The sequence below is a fragment of the Anabrus simplex genome, chromosome 5, assembly GCF_040414725.1.
Source record: "Anabrus simplex isolate iqAnaSimp1 chromosome 5, ASM4041472v1, whole genome shotgun sequence".
Lineage (NCBI taxonomy): Eukaryota > Metazoa > Arthropoda > Insecta > Orthoptera > Tettigoniidae > Anabrus > Anabrus simplex.
In genome coordinates, this window is record NC_090269.1 from 350361885 (window position 1) to 350386376 (window position 24492).

A 24492-nucleotide genomic window follows, 5' to 3' on the forward strand; every position below is an offset into this window, starting at 1 on the left:
CTACTTTTCCCATTGTTTCGTATTTGAACTGAATTATTGTTAGAAAACAAGAAATAATTTTTTTCGAAAAAGGCAGTTCGAGTACACACATATTTTAAGATAACGTTTTTAGAAAATCAGTGTTAAAGAGAATTAAGTCACTCATTTTTATTGCCTTCCATGTTATTATATGTCCATTGTTGTGTAGCCTTGCGTTGGAAATTTAGTGAAATGATGGTGGTGATTATTGTTTTGAGAGGGAGTACAACTAGACAACTCTCCTCTATATAACGCTCATTAGAGAAAAAAATGGGAGGGATCCGACACTTCGAAAAAGGAAGATATCGGCCAAAGAAAGAAGGGCATGAAAATGAAAGACTTCCAAGGATTTGCAAACCCAATACCGTCGCGGTTGGAAAAGAACAAGAGTTGACTAAAGGAAGTCAGATAGGATAGGTGAAAGTAAGGAGCCTGGCACAAGTAAGTGGTAACAATGCCAGGACTCAGCTAAGGGCCCCGTGGTCACCAACCCATACTCCCAAGTTAAGAGTCCCTGGGGGCCCTATTAGTCGCCTCTTACGACAGGTAGGGGATATCGTGGGTCTTAGTCTACCACCCCCACCCATAGGGGTTAAACACATTAATATGCGTCAATGGAAACTACACTGACTGACAGAGCAAATGCAACACCAAGGAGGAGTGGTTCGAAAGGGATGAAAGTTGGGGGAAAAACAGAGTCGGCACGGAAGAATAATTGATGTTTATTTCAAACCGATATGCAGGTTACACAATGCGCACGGCATCGACTCAGTAGGATGTAGGACCACCGCGAGCGGCGATGCACGCAGAAACACGTCGAGGTACAGAGTCAATAAGAATGCGGATGGTGTCCTGAGGGATGGTTCTCCATTCTCTGTCAACCATTTGCCACAGTTGGTCGTCCGTACGAGGCTGGGGCAGAGTTTGCAAACGGCGTCCAATGAGATCCCACACGTGTTCGATCGGTGAGAGATCCGGAGAGTACGCTGGCCACGGAAGCATCTGTACACCTCGTAGAGCCTGTTGGGAGATGCGAGCAGTGTGTGGGCGGGCATTATCCTGCTGAAACAGAGCATTGGGCAGCCCCTGAACGTACGGGAGTGCCACCGGCCGCAGCACATGCTGCACGTAGCGGTGGGCATTTAACGTGCCTTGAATACGCACTAGAGGTGACGTGGAATCATACGCAATAGCGCCCCAAACCATGATGCCGCGTTGTCTAGCGGTAGGGCGCTCCACAGTTACTGCCGGATTTGACCTTTCTCCACGCCGACGCCACACTCGTCTGCGGTGACTATCACTGACAGAACAGAAGCGTGACTCATCGGAGAACACGACGTTCCGCCATTCCCTCATCCAAGTCGCTCTAGCCCGGCACCATGCCAGGCGTGCACGTCTATGCTGTGGAGTCAATGGTAGTCTTCTGAGCGGACGCCGGGAGTGCAGGCCTCCTTCAACCAATCGACGGGAAATTGTTCTGGTCGATATTGGAACAGCCAGGGTGTCTTGCACATGCTGAGGAATGGCGGTTGACGTGGCGTGCGGGGCTGCCACCTCGGCCACCGCTTGGCGGCGGATGCGCCGATCCTCGCGTGCTGACGTCACTCGGGCTGCGCCTGGACTCCTAGCACGTGCCACATGTCCCTGCGCCAACCATCTTCGCCACAGGCGCTGCACCGTGGACACATCCCTATGGGTATCGGCTGCGATTTGACGAAGCGACCAACCTGCCCTTCTCAGCCCGATCACCATACCCCTCGTAAATTCGTCTGTCTGCTGGAAATGCCTCCGTTGACGGCGGCCTGGCATTCTTAGCTATACACGTGACCTGTCGCACACGATAACACGTTCTACAATGACTGTCGGCTGAGAAATCACGGTACGAAGTGGGCCATTCGCCAACGCCGTGTCCCATTTATCGTTCGCTACGTGCGCAGTACAGCGGCGCATTTCACATCATGAGCATACCTCAGTGACGTCAGTCTACCATGCAATTGGCATAAAGTTCTGACCACTCCTTCTTGGTGTTGCATTTGCTCTGTCAGTCAGTGTATTATTAAGATACTGTTTTTAACAAAATTTCCTCTTGTTAATAAGTGACATCGCATCACAAAACAGTTGTATCCGCAGGATCTTCAAAAATTGCCGCACATACAGTAGGAGGGTAACGCCATGTGGAATGTCCACTAGTACCAAAATCTTATTTTCGTCTTTTTTTGGCGATTTATTGTCCCAAATTTGCAATTATCTCAAAGATCAACATCTTCAAGGATTCGAACCTACCTGCTATGTATTGTGCCCTACAGGACCCTATGGTTCCGGCCAGGCGAATGCCGGTCTCGAACCCAGAGTACAGTAGTGAAAGAACTCTCACAAACGTGAGCTTGTGCACATAGTCTTACCTGAACACATATCCACGCTCGGCCGCACAATCGCGCACTTCTCAGGGATAACATGGGTGAACAAAGGGCAATATTAAGATAAAACACTAGGATATGTGACTAATCAGGTAAGAATCAGCTAAAATAAAATGAAAAAAAAAATATCTAACAGAAAACATCGCTGCATTCAAAGTTTTACAATCAGGGATTTATTACATAAAAAAATACTATTTACAAATATAAGAGCTTTCAAATATGATTGGGGTAAAGATAATGTTGAGCCGATGACAACCAGTTCACTGCCTTCACGAAACAGCTCTGCTGTAACAAGCATGTTACAATTGTGTAAGTAATGAAATCTAGAAAAATGGATATCTGCTGAAATACACATCTAACAGTAATTTCCATAAAATTTACTATGCCTCGTACCATCGAACCCCGGTGCAAACAAATATAAACACATAATGTACAGTGCCCTGACCCGGTCTCGAACCCTGGTCCCATGAAAAGTAAGGCGTTGAATATTCATATGCAAACTATATAAAATGAACACAACCAACATGTCCAAGGGGTCAATATCAAACGGGCCAGTGTTAAAATTAAAGTAGAACAAACAGAACAAAAATCTCTCCCTGCGTTCAAAACATCAAGGTCGTCTTCTCCCCCTTACACACTCGACAAGCTGCAGACAGCCATATAACCAAGTTTCAAGACTGTGACGGCAGGCACAATAACCCTCACCAGTCGTGCACTCGACAAGCGGCAGCCCACACAATTTATGAGCCCAGCTGACTGACTGCGTGCTAAGAAACTTCGCCTTTCAAGGTACCTCACATAATCTGGCCGCTAAAAGCACTCTTTTAAATACACACGGGCTATCCGCCCTCATCTCAATATCACCAGCAATATAACAAATCTTATTTCCGCCTCCCATGGGCTTAACCTTGATAATACAAAGGCACAATACAGTAAGCTATAGTCACATGGCCATAATAAGGCATCTCAAATGCATCCAATACACTCTCAAACTGTGCTGGGGCTCTCTTATATCAATTCATACAGTCAGCTACATGCATAATGCCCACATCTCTCAAACATTCGGACTCGCTCGCCCTGTCAGTAAAGCTAGGTGAATTACAGCCTACGTCTGCAGAGACAAATGCCTAAACGCGACACAATAAACAGTGCCTGCCGGTTTGACTAACCTACCATGACCAAGGGCGTTCGACCAGAACAATGAAGATAACCCGTATGCTAATATAATACTATCGAAATAAAATATAAACACACCAACAAGGAATCTACAAACTATCATCTACCCTAATGTACGGGGTTCGAGCTTGAGGCCTAGCTCTTTATTACCAAGAATTTTCCTACCATAAACTAACCTGTTGGCTGACGGCCCCCCTATTCCTATCTAAATTTAAATGACATGCTTGAAACAGAATTGGAAAGCTCTGACCTTATATGATTGATGACATGACGGAGCGGCCCTTCCTGTGGACCACTGAATTTACCACATCATGACAAACTGCGACGCTTTCAGCAGATACTGGTGAACAATTGGAGTCATTCTATCTTGCGTGAGTCCTTCGTACAGTACTTTGATGGTTGGAAGATGTCCCCTTCGATGTCGCGCTGATCAGGTACGCCCAACGTTCCTGGATCGGTTCCCGATGTCGTGCCGACTTCAGCTCCAGTTGTGGCTTCCTCGCAATGATGATTTAGAAGCTCGTTCTGGCTTGATGCAGGGGTAACTGAAAACAAATTTCCTTATTACAGACTGTCCAGACTCGATGCCTGTTTCCACCAATATTGTGCCTCACACGTTACATTGACCAAGTCTTGTTCTGAATTTTAAACCTGGTACACTATAGTTTCTTCACCACTCTTAGTAACACTGTTATTCCATCCTTTCACTCGGACAACATGTAGTGTTATAAGAACTACCCTGAGCCTACATTTATTCTAGCATTACGTCAGTTACAACTTGACCTCACAGAAATATGAAGCTACTAGTTCATCAGTCTATTATAGGCAGTACCTCATCTCACCATAGCATATCAACACAGGTAATATCAAGAATTTAGCTGAATATGCAAGTTGATTACTTACTTCCTCGCAGATTCAGTAGTACTAGTTGTATGTGCAGCTCGGAGATAAAACGTTGTTCGCGGTGCAGACTTGCAGCATGACGACTTCGTTCAAGCAGCCTTACGGTCAGAGAATGAGGCTCATGTGCCAGGCGGCCTTGCATTTATAATCAGGTTGGCGTAGCCACGCCGCTTGATCGCGTGCAGGATACGCGCGCCCGCGACTCGAAGTTTTCCCGCACAAAGCACGTCAAGTACCCTACTTAACGAATGCATTTATGATTGCAGCCCTAATGCATATCAAAATTAAGCATAAATTATGCAGGTTGCAATTCTTGTATCAGATCCAATGCATCTCTTTCGTAACCAAAGATATTAATTTAATTCCTTCTTCCCTCCGAAGGTTAGTTTTGCCGGGATCCGGGAAGCGTCCCCAATCTTCATTAAGAGGCTTGGTTTGGGACATAACTCCCTTTAATGTGGTTCTGGAGATTTTCATAATGACGCTCTAGCTCTCTTCACACGAGAACGCTTCTTCTGGAATCTTTTATGACATAAACTATAAGACAATGACTTCATGGGTGGTCTCAGGTAATCCCAATATCCAATACTAAAATCTATACTATTGGTCCATGAACAGAATGGTTCAGTATCTCTAGTTCATCTGTTATCCGATGTGAGTACGCTCTCTACGACCATCAACAGAATCATGGCATACAAGAGACAGAATAACTGGTAAAGAAAGATGAAACGGAACAAGTGGCTGGACGGTTTGGGTCACGTAGCCATCAGTTCGTATTCGAGAGGTTGTGGTTTCGAACCCCACTGTCGGCAGCTCTGAAGATGCTTTTTCGTGGTTTCCCATTTTCACACAGGGCTGTACCTTAATTAAGGCTACGGTCGGTTCCTACTCAGTCCTACCCCTTTCCTGTCCCATCATCGCTATAAGCCCTATCTGTGTCAGTGAGACGTAAAGCAGATTCTAAAAATAAAAGAAAGACATAATATCACCGCATACTCTGTCCGGCTCCATGGCTAAATTGTTAGCGTGCTGGCGTTTGGCTACAGGGGTCCCGGGTTCGATTCCCGGCGGGGTCGGGAATTTTAACATTCATTGGTTAATTTCGCTGACACGGGGGCTGGATGTATGTGTCGTCTTCATCATAATTTCATCCTCATCACGACGCGCAGGTCGCTTACGGGAGTCAAATCAAAAGGCATCTCGCGAGCCGAACTTGTCCTCGGCCACTCCCGGCACTAAAAGCCATACGCCATTTTTTTTTTACCACATACTCTAATCTCTAGGGAGAAACAACGTCTACAATAGGATTTCTGGATTGGTGGAGTCTAACCCACTGTTTAATTTTGTTTAAAAGGAAAGTGGCTCCTGGAACTACCTCATTTATGCTGCATACAACGTTCCAAGTTTCAATACGGAACAGTCAAATGAACTTCCTTTCTACAGAGCCCTTAGATCTTTGGAAGTCTAAAAGGACACCGGATCCGAGAATAAAAACCATAAGTGTGAGTGACGAGTGTAGTAGGCCTGCACTATGCCTAAGAGAAGAAAGACACCTGAAGGAGTGATTTACAGTTTTAAACCAAGAATGTTTCTTAAAACTTTCAACTGATTTTACCTTAAAACTTTTTCAGCTCTTTGTCATGCATAAAATGCTTCTTGCGACAGAGTTCTTATCGGATTCACTGGATATTTTCAGAGAATGTTTGAATATTACAGGAATTAAAAGTAGTTCTGCCTTTAATTATCAGTTCAATACTACCTCTAAATTTTTACTCCTGAAATAGCACGAAACAAGATTTTTTCCTATTGAATGAATAACGACCAAATTTAAAAAAAATCTGGAGAGTAGTTTATACCTGACTGCAAGCCCCGCAGTTGCTCTTAAATACCCGTCGTCCGAAACAACGTGAACCTGGCATATGTGCGTTAGAGGATTGGTCATACTGATAAGTAATTTGAAAAAAAAAATATTGGATATCTCGCTGCTGCAGACCCATCTGGGCACACAAACTGCCTCGACGATGGAAAATGATTTTGAACTCATGATCTTAAAGAGTGTAAATTTGGCAAAAGTTCAGTACTTTGCTGCTTTTCTTCATCGCAGACATCCAGACGGGATTTCACTGTCGTTTGTTTCTTCCTCAAGGTCGACGTGATCGCGGAGTGCACAAGGCTGCCAACTTTTGAACTTACGAACTAGTGGTACATTGTTAGCATTCCGTAGGGCGACAGCAGCGGACTCCCTGTGTTGGACAGTGGTAAAAAGCTGAATTAATTAAGCAGGCCGGCCAGTTACAAAGCCATTGGTCTGGGTTGGTTAGGTCCGGCTAGTCACAAAACCATTGGACTGTGATGAAGTAAAGGACATCTGAAGGTGTATGCCTCCTTTAATCCATTCTTCCTTAACTTAACCTAGCTTATTTACTTCACATTCCTTTTTTATCTTCTGATTGTTTTCCCCTCTATTGAACATAACGTAATATTTATTAATTTTTTACTGTACTATACCGTTGCTTGTGTGTAATATCTGTATTTATCTCTCTGTGTCTAGCTATAAGTTCTTCTCTTCGTTTTGCTTTTAACATTTAATTTTCCTCGTCCTTTTCTTTTGCCTTTATGTTTTATTGTTAATTATTGTGTCTCTACAGTTATTTTGTTAGTTTTTCATTTTGTTCTGCTACTTTTGTCACTAGTTGATTTTTCTTCAATGCTCTTGCATTCATTTTTTTATGTTTGCATTTTGCTACTCAATTGTAAATGTACTTTCCACTGCGGAACTCTGTAATTCGACATTTCGCTCTTTTGGGTTCCCAAATAATAAATAACAATTTTAGGGCCGCAAAGCAACTGTTAGGCCTCTAGCATTCCGTAGGTTGGCAGTAGCGCATTCTATGTTTGACAGTGGTATGAAATGTCGTATGGCTTTTAGTGCCGGGATATCCCAGGAAGGGTCCGGCTCGCCAGGTGCAGGTCTTTCTATTTGACGCCCGTAGGCGACCTGCACGTCGTGATGAGGATGAAATGATGATGAAGACAACACACACACCCAGCCCCCGTGCCATTGGAATTAACCAATTAAGGTTAAAATCCCCGACCCGGCTGGGAATCGAACCCGGGACCCTCTGAACCGAAGGCCAGTACGCTGACCGTTCAGCCAACGAGTCGGACTTTGACAGTGGTGAAAAGCTGACATTGACATAGCCGTTGGTTACGTGCAGCTAATGAAAAACGAATACTTTGTACTGGGTAGGAAGGGTCTCGGGATCGAGAGTGCAGTGCATTTGATGTACATTGTTTCGTTACAGGTTGTATTTAGTTGTTTTTTTATTGTGCGCGGGTTGGTAACGGAATGTATTTTTCTTCATTGCTCGTCTCGTCCGATTATATCTCAGCCAATGGAAATGCTAGTGCGTGCTTAAACAATGGAGAATGTCACGTGTTAAATTGAAAGTGGTTATAAAGGTACATGTAACTCCTGGGATTGATGGCTGTGTCCCTGGCTGCCGCAGTGAACACATCTCTGATCTACACGGTATTACACATAAGATATGTATTATTTTAACTCCATTATGCTGATATTTTATTTCTTAATATTCTAAACAAATTTAATGTAGAAATTCAGTAACTGCTGCCCAAGCTTTTTCTCATTCTAATGGAGTTTGTTAATTAAGAAATAAAATATCAACAATAATATCAATGACATTTCAAGCACAATCTGACTATGATACTTTATTTCAACAATATCTATCATGTGGTTTTTAAAAGTCAAAACTTGCAATCGTGACACCGATACAGCCCCATTCATAGTTTTTTAAGGCAGTGATAAGTGAAAACCAGAACGGTAAACACAAATTGTGTTTAATATGAACTAACCAAAATAAATTATAGTTCAACAATGTATGCGGTTAGATTGTTACGAACAAAACAGTCTAATTTATCGTTCTAATTTAATCTAGGGTGGCCCAATAAGTACACATACACAATTCTATTCAACCACACTCCACTAATTGCCGTCTATTTACAAGTCACTCACAGCAGGAGTCCAGTTGTGCAGTCTTTACCTGAACGGGCGATAATCATTCGTGACAGGCTCCACCTTTCACTTTCGCTCTCAACTCGTCACTCCGCGCAGCAGCTGCGTGCAGACAGGTTTGAACATAGAGCTGCTGACCCCCACAACACGTGATGACTGTGTCTTGTTTCGACTCCAGATACATTCCAGTAATTCACACAGTCAACACAGTAGTGGTCACTCCACACAGTGAAATACTCAGCACTGACAACTGAACAACAATAGTGCTAAGCAGCAGGACAATACTTCTCACAACAACGACAATTAATATTGCTTCAATTCTACCCATGCCAGCTGCTCTGCTCATTGACCCCATGACGGCCTGCACTCCATGGTAGTACACACATAGTATTGGAAGGCAGTACGCGGAATACTGGCAACAACTAGCACTATTGCCGTTAAGTTCCAATCACTCACTCACTGTCAGTACACGTACAGTACTCCAGTCAGTACTCCAAGGCAGTACACACGCCATACTTTGCTTAGATACTCTGACACTGGTGGGTCACTGAAGGCAGCCAGCAATACTACCGCCCCAGTCCGACTACCGAACTCCAACACTGATCACTGTTCGCGGCTAGCCTCCATTTCATATCCTGATAATAGAGTTCTAGATTATTCGGGGCTCGGCTGGAAACAGAACATTCCTGTGTTCCAGAAGGTGCACGGGGGAACTAGACGAAGAGAACAATAGACCGAAGAGACTGTTACTGTGCCCTCAGGCTAGTTGCTCCCAATCGACTCACTAATTCTTTCCTGGAAATACCGAAGGGGAGTACGAGAGCTGTCAGAATATGTTACAGAACAGACCCTTTTCCTGATGGATGCCCCGCTCAATAAGAATAACTTAATTGTCAGGGTAATGACTTTTCGTAAGTGCCAGCAGGTTCAGAGATGCTTCCCAATCATATTAAATTTGTGGGCATTCATTTTTACCATTCGGCAGAACATTTGCTGGTATTAAAAGGCTATATGACCGGGCGAGTTGGCCGTGCGCGTTGAGGCGCGCGGCTGTGAGCTTGCATCCGGGAGACAGTAGGTTCGAATCCCACTATCGGCAGCCCTGAAGATGGTTTTCCGTGGTTTCCCATTTTCACACCAGGCAAATGCTGGGGCTGTACCTTAATTAAGGCCACGGTCGCTTCCTTCCAACTCCTAGGCCTTTCCTATCCCATCGTCGCCATAAGACCTATCTGTGTCGGAGCGACGTAAAGCCCCTAGCAAAAAAAAAAAGGCTATATGAAGAAATTACAAAAGATATAAGAGAATTAAAGTTTTTTGTCAAAACATGCATCTACTATTTAAGAATGCTGGACTGCCCGTAACTCTGTTTTGACAAAAAGTGGACTCATTTTATTTATGCTTTCCTCGATGCATATACATACTCTAGTACTACTACTTTAAATTATTTTGAAGTGCCTACCACGTTCAAGAGATCACACCTCTAACGGACTAAATTTTCGTGTAAGTGTCGCTGGTTACTTACAAATGTATACTTTTAAGAACAAAAGCTATATACACCTTCACCGTCGACACTTCGGGCTCCAGCCGCAAAGAAAGCAAAGATCTACATTGCAGGTCGTAGTCGGTGACAGCAGAGGAACTGAATATCTGTGGCATAGTGTTGAAAAATCCATTCAGCGTGGTAATGCACATAGTATTTTGCGGACGTTACCGTATTCCAAGTCTCTTGGTAGTATATTTTTCTCCAATTTTTACAATTACCAGTGATTCCGTGGTAAAAAATAGAAAAATGCATCGTATGTATAAATTTACGAATAAAGTACATAACACAATTAAAAATTAAAAACAATTTTCGAGTAATTCCTATGCTTCTCTCTTTTTCTTTCCTGGCTGTAACGGACACTCACTAGTATCACTCGGGGCCGGCTCTTGTGATCCTCAGAGAGTATTCTCTTCGGTATATCTGCGCCACTAGAATGCCATTTCTCTTGAAAGCCACCATGTTATCTAGGACGTCCTCGGCCTCTCCTTGGTTCCTCGATGGCAAGAGCTCTCTGTGCGAGATGATGTTTATCTGGACGTTGTTTGTGCCTCCACCAGCGCAACTGCCGCTCCTTCAGTATCACACTGATAGGGACAGTATGAAATAATCCTCGGGCGTGCTCATTGCGCAGTCAATCAGACAGAGTGTCACCCGCTGACCATAACAGCATCGGTATCTCCGTGACGTGCATTTGCTGATCGTCCTTCTTCTGCCATGCCCAACATTCAGAACCGTCAATGAGGGCAAGTCGGATGACAGTCTTATATATCTTGCCTTTCAGCTTCATAGGTATCTGCCTGTCACACACGACACCAGTCAAAAAATGCCATTTCGTCCTTCCAACACTGATGTGGTGCTTCACGTTATCGTTAGTCGTGGTATCGGTGGCAATAAAACAGCCCAGGTATTTGAAATTATCCGCCATTACCAGTGGTTCACATGATAGGTAGACTGTATTAGGTGGACCTTGAACTTCGGGCCTGACGAAGTTACAGAACATATACTCCGTCTTTTTACGACTAATTCTCAGTCCATTTGTCTCCCGAGTTATAAGACTGCCTCGACTACTTCACCAGCTAGCACGATGTTGTCCGCGTGTAAAAGAGGCCATAGTAGTTCTGGCATCAGCTTCTCTGTCAGACAGTTAATGACAGTGTTGAACTACCTGAAACTTCAAATATTAAACATTGTGATTTACTGACGTCCGCCTCTGTGGTGTAGTGGTTAGCGTGATTAGCTGCCACCCCCGGAGGCCCGGGTTCGATTCCCGGCTCTGCCACGAAATTTGAAAAGTGGTATGAGGCCTGGAACGGGGTCCACTCAGCCTCGGGAGGTCAACTGAGTAGAGGTGGGTTCGATTCCCACCTCAGCCATCCTGGAAGTGGTTTTCCGTGGTTTCCCACTTCTCCTCCAGGCGAATGCCGGGATGGTACCTAACATAAGGCCACGGCCGCTTCCTTCCCTCTTCCTTGCCTATCCCTTCCAATCTTCCCATCCCTCCACAAGGCCCCTGTTCAGCATAGCAGGTGAGGCCGCCTGGGCGAGGTACTGGTCATTCTCCCCAGTTGTATCCCCGACCAAGAGTCTGAAGCTCCAGGACACTGCCCTTGAGGCGGTAGAGGTGAGATCCCTCGCTGTGTCCGAGGGAAAAGCCGACCCTGGAGGGTAAACAGATAATGATGATGATGATGATTTACTGACATTAACTGGAGTCTCTTCCGTACAAAGTGACTTCAACTCACCTCTTGTCATTTCATTACGTTTATCTCATCCTTCCTACTTAAATTATACAGGGAAATCAAATATTAACCTGCTAACAAGAGGTAGTGAATGGGAGATACAGGTGTTAACACCGTATTTTCATTGGAAGTAGTATACTCAGATGCCATAATACTTTCGATAATGTTCTGTTATTTCCCCCCCAGATATTTGAGAGTCCTGAAAGATGTTACGAAGATCACGGCTGGCGCTGCTGTTTCTCACGGTACTGTTAGCTATCATCTCCGATAACAACGTTACTGCTGCTTTTAATGAGGACTGCGCCAAGTTCTTGGCTTCCGAACCTCATGCTGTGGATGCCGAATTTAAAGATGGCGACTTTGTCTGGCTGGATATCTCTGATGTTGACTACCACCTGAAGCACAGGATCTCGCTAACCATGCTTGGGCCTATTGCAGAAGATAATGACACTACGTCATTGTGCGTTGGATTTGCAGAAACCAAGTCACGAACCTTGGAGACCTCGGATACAGGTGACAACTCTCTCGCAACTATGACCACGGAAACAAATAGACTTGTTGCCACTGGGATCGTCAATGTCAGTGCGGAGTGTTGGGCTCATATCAGGTGAGTAGTGCTATTTCTGTTACATTTTGATACCGTGCGAAGTTTGCCAGATAAATTGCGTGGCCACAGTTATACGATTCTGTTGTATACTACTATAATTATTTCTTCTTTTCGTTGAGACCATCTATGGGCCACTCTTGAGTCTTTACTTCATATTTCGCTGTCTCCGCCTTCATTTTCTGCCAATATCTTTTCAGTCTTTATCCTACGGCTTTCTTCTGTGTACGATCGTTTCTTCTTTACTGGCTCCTCCCCTCCGAACTCCTTAATTTGTTTTCTATATCTCTGTCCAATAAGTCTTCTTTTTTCGCCGCAATCCTGACCAAGACAATTCTCTCTTTCACGCACTATTTTTACTCTGAGTTTTTTTAGTTGTCTAAAGAATTCAAATATTCGTTTCGTCAGCCAATTCCTGTCCAACCTGATATAGTCCACAAAACTACACCCCTTTCGTCCTCATCCATTCCACAACTCCTTACAATTTCTAGGGCAATTATTTGTTATATTCGAGTCTCCTCTCCATATGTTTCAGCTAACCTCAGCATCTTTCCTTCTCTTTTTTTAATTTCTTCCAGCCCACCTTTTCCAGTCACATCCATTCTCGTGCCTATAAGAATTTAGTTTTTCGACTGTGTGTAGGTGTCTTCAGTCAGCCCAATAGAAAAGCACCTTCTTCATAGTCAATTGAATTGCATCTTCCCTGTTTTGCTATCTTGTTATTTTTTCCCCAAGTACTTGAAGCTTTGTACTCTCTTGATCCTTCTTTCTTTCAACTCCAAACTATTGGAGGCTTCTTTGGTGCTGATCATGAACTGTAATTTGAGACTTGTTAATCCAGCAGTCTTTCTTGCTATCTGCCGAAGTTCTTCAAACCGTTTCAGTATTATTATTATTATTATTATTATTATTATTATTATTATTATTATTATTATTATTATTAGCTTCTTGGCTGAATGGCCCGCGTTCTGGCCTTCAGTTCGAAAGGCTCAGGGTTCAAATCCCGGGTGGATACTAGTGGTGGGGACGGAGCGGTTCGGTTCGGAGCAAGTACTGTGACATCATTACTCGGTAAAACCGAGTACAGAACCGAGTACAACTTTATAGCGGTAAATTTAAACTTTATATTGACCTTCTAAGCTACAGTCTACATTCATAAAGAAGATTATCAATTATTATCAGTGGTATAATGCTCCGTACTATTTATTATTGGTTATTTGCACATTTTTTATAATGTAATATAAATTTAAAAGATAACGAAACAAGCAGTTAATTACAACACTGTGCTTAATATGAGGCATATCAAGTAGACATAAATAAAGAAATAAACATCATCATCATCATCATCATCTGTTTACCCTCCAGGTTCGGCTTTTCCCTCGGACTGAGCGAGGGATCCCACCTCTACCGCCTCAAGGGCAGTGTCCTTGAGCTTCAGACTCTTGGTCGGGGGATACAACTGGGGAGTATGACCAGTACCTCGCCCAGGCGGCCTCATCTGCTATGCTGAACAGGGGCCTTGTGGAGGGATGGGAAGATTGGAAGGGACACACAAGGAAGAGGGAAGGAAACGGCCGTGGCCTTCAGTTAGGTACCATCCCGGCATTCGCCTGGAGGAGAAGTGGGAAACCACGGAAAACCACTTCGAGGATGGCTGAAGTGGGAATCGAACCCACCTCTACTCAGTTGACCTCCCGAGGCTGAGTAGACCCCGTTCCAGCCCTCGTACCACTTTTCAAATTTTCGTGGCAGAGCCGGGAATCGAACCCGGGCCCCTGGGGGTGGCAGCTAATCACGCTAACCACTACACCACAGAGGCGGACAAGTAGACATAAATAAAGAAATAAACATACAAATTAATAAATACATACAATAAATATTAATGTATATGGATAAACGTACCGTATTCTATAATGTGATCATTGACGAAACGAAATCTAGTGCTTTTAAATGTGCCTACCGAGCTCGATAGCTACAGTCGCTTAAGTGCGGCCAGTATCCAGTATTCGGGAGATAGTAGGTTCGAACCCCACTGTCGGCAGCCCTGAAAATGGTTTTCCGTGGTTTCCCATTTTCACACCAGGCAAATGCTGGGGCTGTACCTTAATTAAGGCCACGGCCGCTTCCTTACCACTCCTAGCCCTTCCCTGTTTCATCATCGCCATAAGACCTATCTGTGTCGGTGCGACGTAAAGCATAAAAAAAGTGCCTAAACTCATATAATGTCAAACATTTATAACTATGTGGTAAGGAGTTAAAAGAAATATCTGTTAAGGTAACATAAGTAATGGAAATAAGTAATGTATACAAATGAACCCAATTCTTCATCTTGTGACAAGCATTAAAATCAAGACACAACACGTTGTGCACAGACAGTATGGGAAGTACCGTTAGTGTTCTGTATTGCACGGAACAGGTGTTAAATAGGAGGAATTTCCATTCAGAAATATCAGAGTTTCAGCTCGTTTTGCAGAAAGCGACGACCTTCGGTCTGAAAGAATTTGTCCAGCACATGAAAACACCTCCTATGCGGGTACAGATGTAGCAGGTACGCTAAGCAAGAGCAAGTTCACTCAAAGGTCAATGAATATTGAAATTTCACGATCGCATTGTAATCGAAATCGACTTTCAACCTATTAGGTCGTGTTACGTAAATTTAGTACGTGTTGAAGAGATGTTAAGTACAGAAAAAAAAAGTGGCAACCAGTTACCAGTGGGATCTGAACCCACACCCTCCCGACGTCGCGTTGGCTGCTCTACCAATTGAGCTACGGCGACCTAGTTCTATTTTGTTATGTTGGAAAGGATCTATAACCCTCAGTGACTGCATGTCTTCGCATACAAAAGTAGCCAAACTCCTATGAAACTTACTTTTTTCCTGCACTGTCTCATCCAAACGTAAGAATGGAATTACTTTCACGATGTGCAACTGTATTTGTACCATGTCCTTACGATGCGCCCACTTTATGTGATTCCATAAAAGTGACTAGTGGATACGTATGGATAATTCCTCTGGTTCGGGGATTTGGGTATTTGTGTTGGCTTGAATGTACATGTCATCATCTACATACAACAGAGTATACTAACAACCACCACAGAAACACGCAATAGTGAATAAATATTCTTACACATAGGGTTGGCGTCAGGAAGGACATCCGGCAATAAAATTGGGCCAAATTCACCACGCGTACAAACCCAGCAATTACTGTGAGCTTGCACTCAGGAATTCGTGGGTTAGAATCCCACCGTCAGCAACTCTAAAGATGGTTTTCTGTGCTTACCCATTTACACTAGGCCTACAGACAATCCTGGGGCTGCACCTTAATTAAGGCCACGGCCGCTACTTCAACAATCCTAGGCCTTTTCCATCTCTGCGTCCCCGAAAACTTCATTGTGTTAGTGCGACGTTGAACCATTAGCAAAGAACAGTTAAAGAACTGTTATTATTATTATTATTATTATTATTATTATTATTATTATTATTATTATTATTATTATTACTAGCAAATGTACCCGTGCTCCGCTACAGTATTCTACATTATATACGGATATCGAAGTAAATTGCTATAAATTCAGTGAATACAATTGCATGTCTCTTAGCGTTATCCAGAAACAGCAGGGGGAGGTTCCCATACGTTGTTTCCAATGTACAGTGCGAGTTGTGGAGTTGTCACGATAACGGAAGGCTCATTTGCCTATTGTCATTCAGAATCGAGTAGGGAAGTTTTCATTATAATGGCAGGCCCCATTACCTACTGCGTGGTCACAATCAATTTGGGAAGTTTTCGTTGCAATGGCAGGCCACCTTTCCTAATTCCAGACAGATTACAGTTGAGGAGTTTTTATTATAATCGCAGGCACCCTTGCCTACTCCAAACACAATCGGGTAAGGGAGTTTTGAACAAAATTGTATGCTCCCTCGACTTCTGCCAATCAAATCGAGAAGGAAATAATTCATTACAATGGCAGACCCTCCTTACTAATGCCAAGTACACAGGAGTTGGAGAAGGAGCCCATTCCTACCGCGAGTCAAAGTCGACGTGGAGAGTATTGATTACAATAACAGGAGCCCTCCTGCTGAGAGTCACTATCGATTTGTAACATAATAAGTATAATGGAAGGCACAGCCTTTCTATATCGCTACAAATCGACTTCAGTGAATATATACCCAGTGTAGATCGGCATACCAAGTACTGTATATGCATGTTTACAGTATTGCAAACTTTCATTTACAGATTAACTGCTTCTAAAAGATGCGTCATATCGACAAAGGGATTGTACCATAAGATGCCTCATTTTGCGGCCTAAATGGCTGGTCTTCTGACATTTTCTCCTTCTTTCCTCGCTGTATATGTGTCCGTAACGGTCACTCACTAGTATCACTAAGGGCCGGCTCTTCTGATCCTCAGTGTTCCCTTCGGTATATCTGCGCTACTGGAATGCCGTTTCTCTGTAAAGCCTTTTCGGCTGTTCACCCTAAAGCAGTTAGGTTGGTCTTGTATATATTGTGGGAGAGTAAAAACACTGTCTCGGATGCCTATAAAGTATAAACTCCCAGTCCATTCAGAGAATTTGATATGGTATGGACGTAAAAACCTACCTTTTGACAGGAGGATGCTAAATATGAAGGTGGTTGAAATATCTCCAGTAGTTTTCACGTTATAAGAAATACGTTTTACACGCACTCCCTCTTGAGTTACGTCCGTTGGGACTGAAAAACGGCCCGTTAATGATATCTCCTTTAGTATCCTTGTATAGGAATGATGCACATAAGAAAAAGGTTTAGAAATTGATTTCCATTAAGGCAGGTAGATTTCCATTAAGTTCGGTTGTGTACTTTTTTGTGGGAGTGCAAAATCACGGCTTCGGTTTGTATAAACCCAGAGTCAGTTCAGGGATTTAGAAACAATATTGGTCCTAAAACCTACCCAAGGAGAGGTGTATTCTAAATATGAAGTTTGGTGCAAATGTATCCAGTAGTTTTCAAGTTATAAGAACTCAGATAAACAAATAGACAAACAAACAAACAAACAAACAAACAAACAAACAAACAAACAAACAAACAAACAGACACAAAAGCTAAAAAATATGCAAATGGTCATTATTACACCTGAAATGGAAAACTGAATGAAAATTTCTCCAAAATGGTCAATGTACAGACAGGCAGCCGTTACGATTTTATTTAAGTAGATTATTATTATTATTATTATTATTATTATTATTATTATTATTATTATTATTATTATTATTATGTACTTATGAATGTTCCATTTTGTTTCAGACAATTACACTCCTGTGACCCAGTTTTCATACCGATGCCTGAAGTAATGTCGACATCCTTATATGCTCATTCTCCCTTGAACGAGAGATTTTGGACACTTCTCGAGGACAAGAATTTTAAGGATTCTTGGGTTAAAGAACTGACTGTCAACAGTATTAAGAAGAAGATTCCCAGCTCTTGGATACCCAGTCTACAGCTCAGCAGCCTGAAGCTTCTGAAGATTAAGGGGAACGACTGGGGTCGACCTCAAGCACTCTTGTCCCCACTTCCTGCGTTGGAGAGACTAGACCTCACTTTCAACAACATCCAGGAGCTTCCTGCAGGTATTAATAATAATTATAACAAATAATAATAATAATAATAATAATAATAATAATAATAATAATAATAATAATAATAATAATAATAATAAGTTTTATACTCCGGTAGAATGCATTGCCTTGTTGCAATCTCTTGCTAATCTCCATGTCCGGCCTAGTATTCTGCATTAATTCACTCATCAGGTATTTGAAACTGTCCACAATTTTCAAGGCTTTCACCATCAATTTTCGCAACGCTTTTCCCTTATCTTTCACCTCTTGATATCACCATGGTCTAGGTTTTCTCTGCGTTTATCTTCATACCATACTCTTGAATGTTATCATCCCGTACAATAAGTTGTTCTAGTACTTCTTTGGTGTTTATTCCCCAGGCATGAATATTGTTTGCATATAATAATATCTTGATCTCCCAGTTCCTATAAGCTTCCGTTTTCTCTTTTATAATATCGCCCATATCCATTAGATACACGGAGATGACAGCACACTCCCCTGTCTTAGTCCATTTCATTTCTAAACTATTCCGTCTTTCCAACTGGAGTCCGTACGCTACTGACGCAGTTATTGAACATTGCTTGCACAATTTCTACGGTAACTTACGTGAAGTTATACCACTGCCTCGGAAAAGTAATGATAAGGACGTTTGAGTTAGGGAGTAATAGCCTATTGAGATGATAAGGAAATGCGTCCACGTTTCGGAAAGGACGGTGGATGTGTAACTTACGCAATAGCCGAGTGGCATTGTTACTGACTTCTCACGAAGTCGGCCACCATTTAGTTCATTTTCCAGCCGCTGTTCGAAAGTTAGATGCATGTGGGATATCTGACGTAACATAGTATGTCTTATGACTGGGGGTTATCTCAAATTAGTGATACCAACTGTGTGACGCGATGTTACCTAGCAACCGTGCAAGCTGTCTTGTGACTGGGGGCCATCTTAGATTAGTGATACAAACTGTGTGACGCGATGTTACCTAGCAACCGTGCAAGCTGTCTTGTGACTGGGGGCCATCTTAGATTAGTGATACAAACTGTGTGACGCGATGTTACCTAGCAACCGTGCCGCCTATGTCTTATGACTGGAGGTCACTCAGGTGAAGTCATAGTAGATCCAGTTGAATCTCTAGACATGCAGAATGAATATTTTTAACATCTTCTTAATATTAAAATAAATTCGTCTGTTGACATCGCAAACAGAGCCCATGGGGAGGAGGACAATCATGTTACATATTAGTGAAATTATGCTTGAGGAAGTTGAAAGGATGGTAAATAACCCTATTATCATAAGGGAGCAGGAATAGTTGAATTTAGACGAGAAATGTCGAAATAAAGGGCGAAGGGCGGGGGAGGAGGGAGGCAGGGATGAAATGGCTTCACAGAGTAACAAGATTAGCATGGAATGTTAGCAGCTACCTTCTGATTGGATGGAAGCACTAATTTCACCTATCTCTAAGAAAGGGACCAGGAAGGATAACAGCAACTAACAAGGTATTTCACTGATCTGTGCACCTGGCAAGCTGTTCAGTGGTGTTATGAAAGGGAGGGTACAATTGAGAGTAAACTGGAAGAAATCCAGTTGGGTTTCAGAGCACAAAGGGGCTGTCAGAATCAGATTTCCGTAGTATGCGCCAGATAACTGAACATGTTACGACAGGAATAGCCATTTATTTTTTGTAGATCTAGAGAAGTCCACTTCGGTGGTGTAGTGGTTAGTATGATTAGCTGCCACCCACGAAATTTGAAAAGTGGTGCGAGGGCTGGAACGGGGTCCACTCAGTCTGAGGAGGACAACTTAGTGGGGAGAGGGGTGTTCGGTTCCCTCCCCTGCCATCTTCGAAGGGATATTCCGTGGTTTCCCACTTCTCCTCCAGCCATATGCCGGGATTGTACCTAAATTAAGGCGACGGCCGCTTCTTTCCCTCTTCCCTTCCAATCTTCCCATCTCCCTCAAGGCTCCTGTTCAGCATAGTGGGTGAGTCTGCCTGGGCGAGGCACTGGTCCTCCTCTACAGTTCCATACCCCCGACCCAGGTAAGTACTTGTAAAAAGTACCCAGTAACCTCACATAAGCGACGAATTCGCTTGAGCTAATAAAAAAATAGCGGCAATCATTGAGCTCCAGAGACTGACAGCACCATTAACTTGTCACAAGATTGGAGTCACGTTTCTGAACAGATATGCTCATACTTTGAGCACAAAATAAAAGTGGTACATTGTACAGTGTTAAAAAGAATGGTTTAACTTTAAAACGGTGTTTTCAGCATTGTTATGCCACGAAATGCTCATTAATGTGTTTACGATAATGTTATACCAGAAAAATCACGTACGTTAAGTCTACTGATTAACCTTGTCGGGCGGTCAATAACACCTACGTCAGCCGAAAGCCTGGTATCATGATGTAAAATGAAGCGAGATTACGACAAATAATTGTCTTGCAGCCCTTCTCTTATTAATGATAAAATACGTGTTCAACGTGTCCAGTGCTCAGCTGATGGTGTGCAGCTGCGTTAGATAAAAGAAAACACAGCTACAGAATTGTTTTTCAGAATAATTCACTTCAGATCTGTTAGTTCGTTCTCAACTACTCCATGAATGAAGCCAGAGTACGACATTCGGAAATCGTCGGGGTGCTCCGTAAGGGTTCGGCCGCGATGCCCTAGTCCCCCAGTCAAGGGCTAACGTCGAGTAAAACAATGTGAGACGCGATGTTACCTAGCAACCATGCAGGCTATGTCTTATAACTGGGGGCCATCTTAGGTTAGTGATACAAACTGTGTGACGCGATGTTACCTAGCAACCGTGCAGGCTATGTCTTATAACTGGGGGCCATCTGAAATTAGTGATACAAACTGTGTGACGCGATGTTACCTAGCAACCGTGCAGGCTATGTCTTATAACTGGGGGTCATCTTAGATTAGTGATACAAACTGTGTGACGCGATGTTACCTAGCAACCGTGCAGGCTATGTCTTATAACTGGGGGTCATCTGAAATTAGTGATACAAACTGTGTGACGTGATGTTACCTAGCAACCGTGCAGGCTATGTCTTGTGACTGGGGGTCATCTGAAATTAGTGATACAAACTGTGTGACGCGATGTTACCTAGCAACCGTGCAGGCTATGTCTTATAACTGGAGGCCATCTTAGATTAGTGATACAAACTGTGTGACGCGATGTTACCTAGCAACCGTGCAGGCTATGTCTTATAACTGGGGGCCATCTGAAATTAGTGATACAAACTGTGTGACGCGATGTTACCTAGCAACCGTGCAGGCTATGTCTTATGACTGGGAGCCATCTGAAATTAGTGATACAAACTGTGTGACGCGATGTTACCTAGCAACCGTGCAGGCTATGTTTTATAACTGCGGGGCCATCTTAGATTAGTGATACAAACTGTGTGACGCGATGTTACCTAGCAACCGTGCAGGCTATGTCTTATAACTGGGGGGCCATCGGAAATTAGTTATACAAACTGTGTGACGTGATGTTACCTAGCAACCGTGCAGGCTATGTCTTGTGACTGGGGGTCATCTTAGATTAGTGATACAAACTGTGTGACGCTATGTTACCTAGCAACCGTGTAGACAATGTCTTATGACTGGGGGCCATCTTAGGTTAGTGATACAAACTGTGTGACGCGATGTTACCTAGCAACCGTGCAAGCTGTCTTATGACTGGGGGCCATCTGAAATTAGTGATACAAACTGTGTGACGCGATGTTACCTAGCAACCGTGCAAGCTGTCTTATGACTGGGGGCCATCTTAGGTTAGTGATACAAACTGTGTGACGCGATGTTACCTAGCAACCGTGCAAGCTGTCTTATGACTGGGGGCCATCTTAGGTTAGTGATACAAACTGTGTGACGCGATGTTACCTAGCAACCGTGCCGGCTATGTCTTATAACTGGGGGCCATCTTAGGTTAGTGATACAAACTGTGTGACGCGATGTTACCTAGCAACCGTGCAGGCTATGTCTTGTGACTGGGGGTCATCTTAGATTAGTGATACAAACTGTGTGACGCGATGTTACCTAGCAACCGTGCAGACAATGTCTTATGACTGGGGGCCATCTTAGGTTAGTGATACAAACTGTGTGACGCGATGTTACTTAGCAACCGTGCCGGCTATGTCTTATAACTGGGGGCCATCTTAGGTTAGTGATACAAACTGTGTGACGCGATGTTACTTAGCAACCGTGCAAGCTGTCTTATGATTGGGGGCCATCTTAGGTTAGTGATACAAACTGTGTGACGCGATGTTACCTAGCAACCGTGGCCGCTATGTCTTATAACTGGGGGCCATCTTGGGTTAGTGATACAAACTGTGTGACGCGATGTTACCTAGCAACCGTGCAGGCTTTGATGTGCAGTACTGTAGGATAGCCATGACTGAGAGACATATAGAACCTCTTTTATCGCGGAGGCCTCATCTCATCATACACTAGAGAACTGTTGCTTTCATTCGCTGTAGTTTTATTGGCCCTGAATCTGTTTCCCCTTTGGATGCAGTGAATTGTACACCATACAGCTCTCGAAAAACTATTCGTTAGAATAAGAACAAGAAGTAATGTAAGAATACGAATAATGTGTATTGAGTGCTCAGCCTGTAGGCTGGTTTAGACCTCAACAGCTCACTGAAGAGGCGTACTAGGAAAATGGGGTGTGAGGTTGTTTCCCGTTGCTTTCCTCAAATAATAATATTATTATTATTTGCTTTACGTCTGACTAACTACTTTTACGTTTTCGGAGTCGTTGAGGTAGTGGAATTTAGTCCCGCAGGAGTTCTTTTACGTGCCAGTAAATGTACCGACACGAGGCTGACGTATTTGAGCACCTTCAAATACCACCGGACTGAGCCATGATCGAACCTGCCAAGTTGGGGTCAGAAGGGTAGCGCCTCAACCATCTGAGACACTCAGCCCGGCCGATTCATTATAAGCAAATAAATTAATCGTTATCAGTTTGCGATCATTTGGATTTCCAAAAGGGAAATTCGACACAACTTTTTAATTTCGTGTTGTGCAACCCTTGTAAGGCAGACCCTCCAAAATGTGTGGTTGGCGTCTGCCGTGTATGGGACATTACGTGTTAATGTGACGAAACGCTGTGTTGTGTGTATTGTATGAGCTGCAGAGTTGTTTGGAACGGCACAACCATCCATTCCTCGAGCCGAGAGAGTTTAAACATTTAGGATTAAAATATCCGACTCGTCCAGGAATCTAACCCAGGTCTCTCTATGGCGATAGCCACTGCGCTGATCATTAAGCCAAAGAGCCGGACACCTATTTAATAGATCTTCCACTTTTATTCTCCTTATTATTATTATTTCCAGATCAGAGATTTAAAGTAGCATGTCTGTCTCTTACCCAGAGGGACCAGTTTCGATTCTCGGCCAGTCCAGGGATTTACATTTTGGACTCCGGGCTAGGACAAAATATCTCAGCCTCTCTAAGACCAACAAAAGGCAACGGACCCAATCGCAGAAACCAAACAATAGGATGAGGGTGTCGTTACAATGTCCACATGGCACGTCTGCAGGTCATGGTGGTGGTGATTATTGTTTTCAGAGGAAGTACAACTAGGCAATCATCCTCTATATAACATACACCGGAGAGAAAAATTGAAGGGATCCGATAATTCGAAAAATGAGAATATCGGCCAAAGAAAGATAAGGGCCACGAAGGGCCTGGAGTGCTCTAATACCGCCGGGGTCGGAAAAGAAAAAGTGTTGACCAAAGGAGGTGGCACAAATAAGTGGAACCATTGCCAGAACTCAGCTAAGGGCCCCTTGGTCGTCAACCCACGCTCCAAAGTTCAGAGATCCTGCGGTCCCTTTTAGTCGCCCTTTACTGCAGGCAGGGGATACTGCGTTTGTTATTCTACCGCCCCTACTCACAGGGGGATAATGTCTTCAGGCCATCTGATGAACAGCAGTAGTCTTTGCATTAAAGACCCTCAGTGGGCTATTATGCGTCCGGGGTTAAACATATTATTATTATTATTATTATTATTATTATTATTATTATTATTATTATTATTATTATTATTAGTTACTAGCGGTTTCGCCGGGCTCCACCCGCAAAGTATCATGTTCTTCATTAATATCCCCACTGATGCATTTACAAAGTTTTGAAATTATGAAATAATAGGCCTACACATGAACTTTTGCGGTAATGGAATGCATTATTAGATCACGTAGGGAAATTGAAAACTGTGGTACGTACTATTGACGCAAGTACAATAATCCAAGCCACGACTGATACGAAGTCTATGTAGGTTGGAATAAACAAAGGCAAGAAAATACATCTGAAAACAATCACTCAGTACTAATTCCAGACAATAAATTGCTATGCTGTATAACAGAGAAAAATTCGCCACCTAAAGGCAATAAATTGACTCTCATGTATAGAACTGAGGTTAAGAAACGTAGAGAAATTCAAAACTATGGTATATACG

At 43.3% G+C, this 24492-nt stretch overlaps 1 protein-coding gene across 2 annotated transcripts in view; it reads left to right on the forward strand.

The window, feature by feature from the left end:
- The window catches only part of LOC136874095 (leucine-rich repeat-containing protein 15), a 101312-nt gene that overhangs the window by 67606 nt on the left and 9214 nt on the right, over positions 1-24492 (forward strand). For both annotated transcript variants that reach the window (XM_068227656.1, XM_068227657.1), the window contains exons 2-3: positions 12019-12439; positions 17718-18040. In XM_068227656.1, the coding sequence (XP_068083757.1) occupies positions 12039-12439; positions 17718-18040 (724 nt within the window). In that variant the 5' untranslated portion in view covers positions 12019-12038. The remainder of the gene's footprint in view (positions 1-12018; positions 12440-17717; positions 18041-24492) is intronic.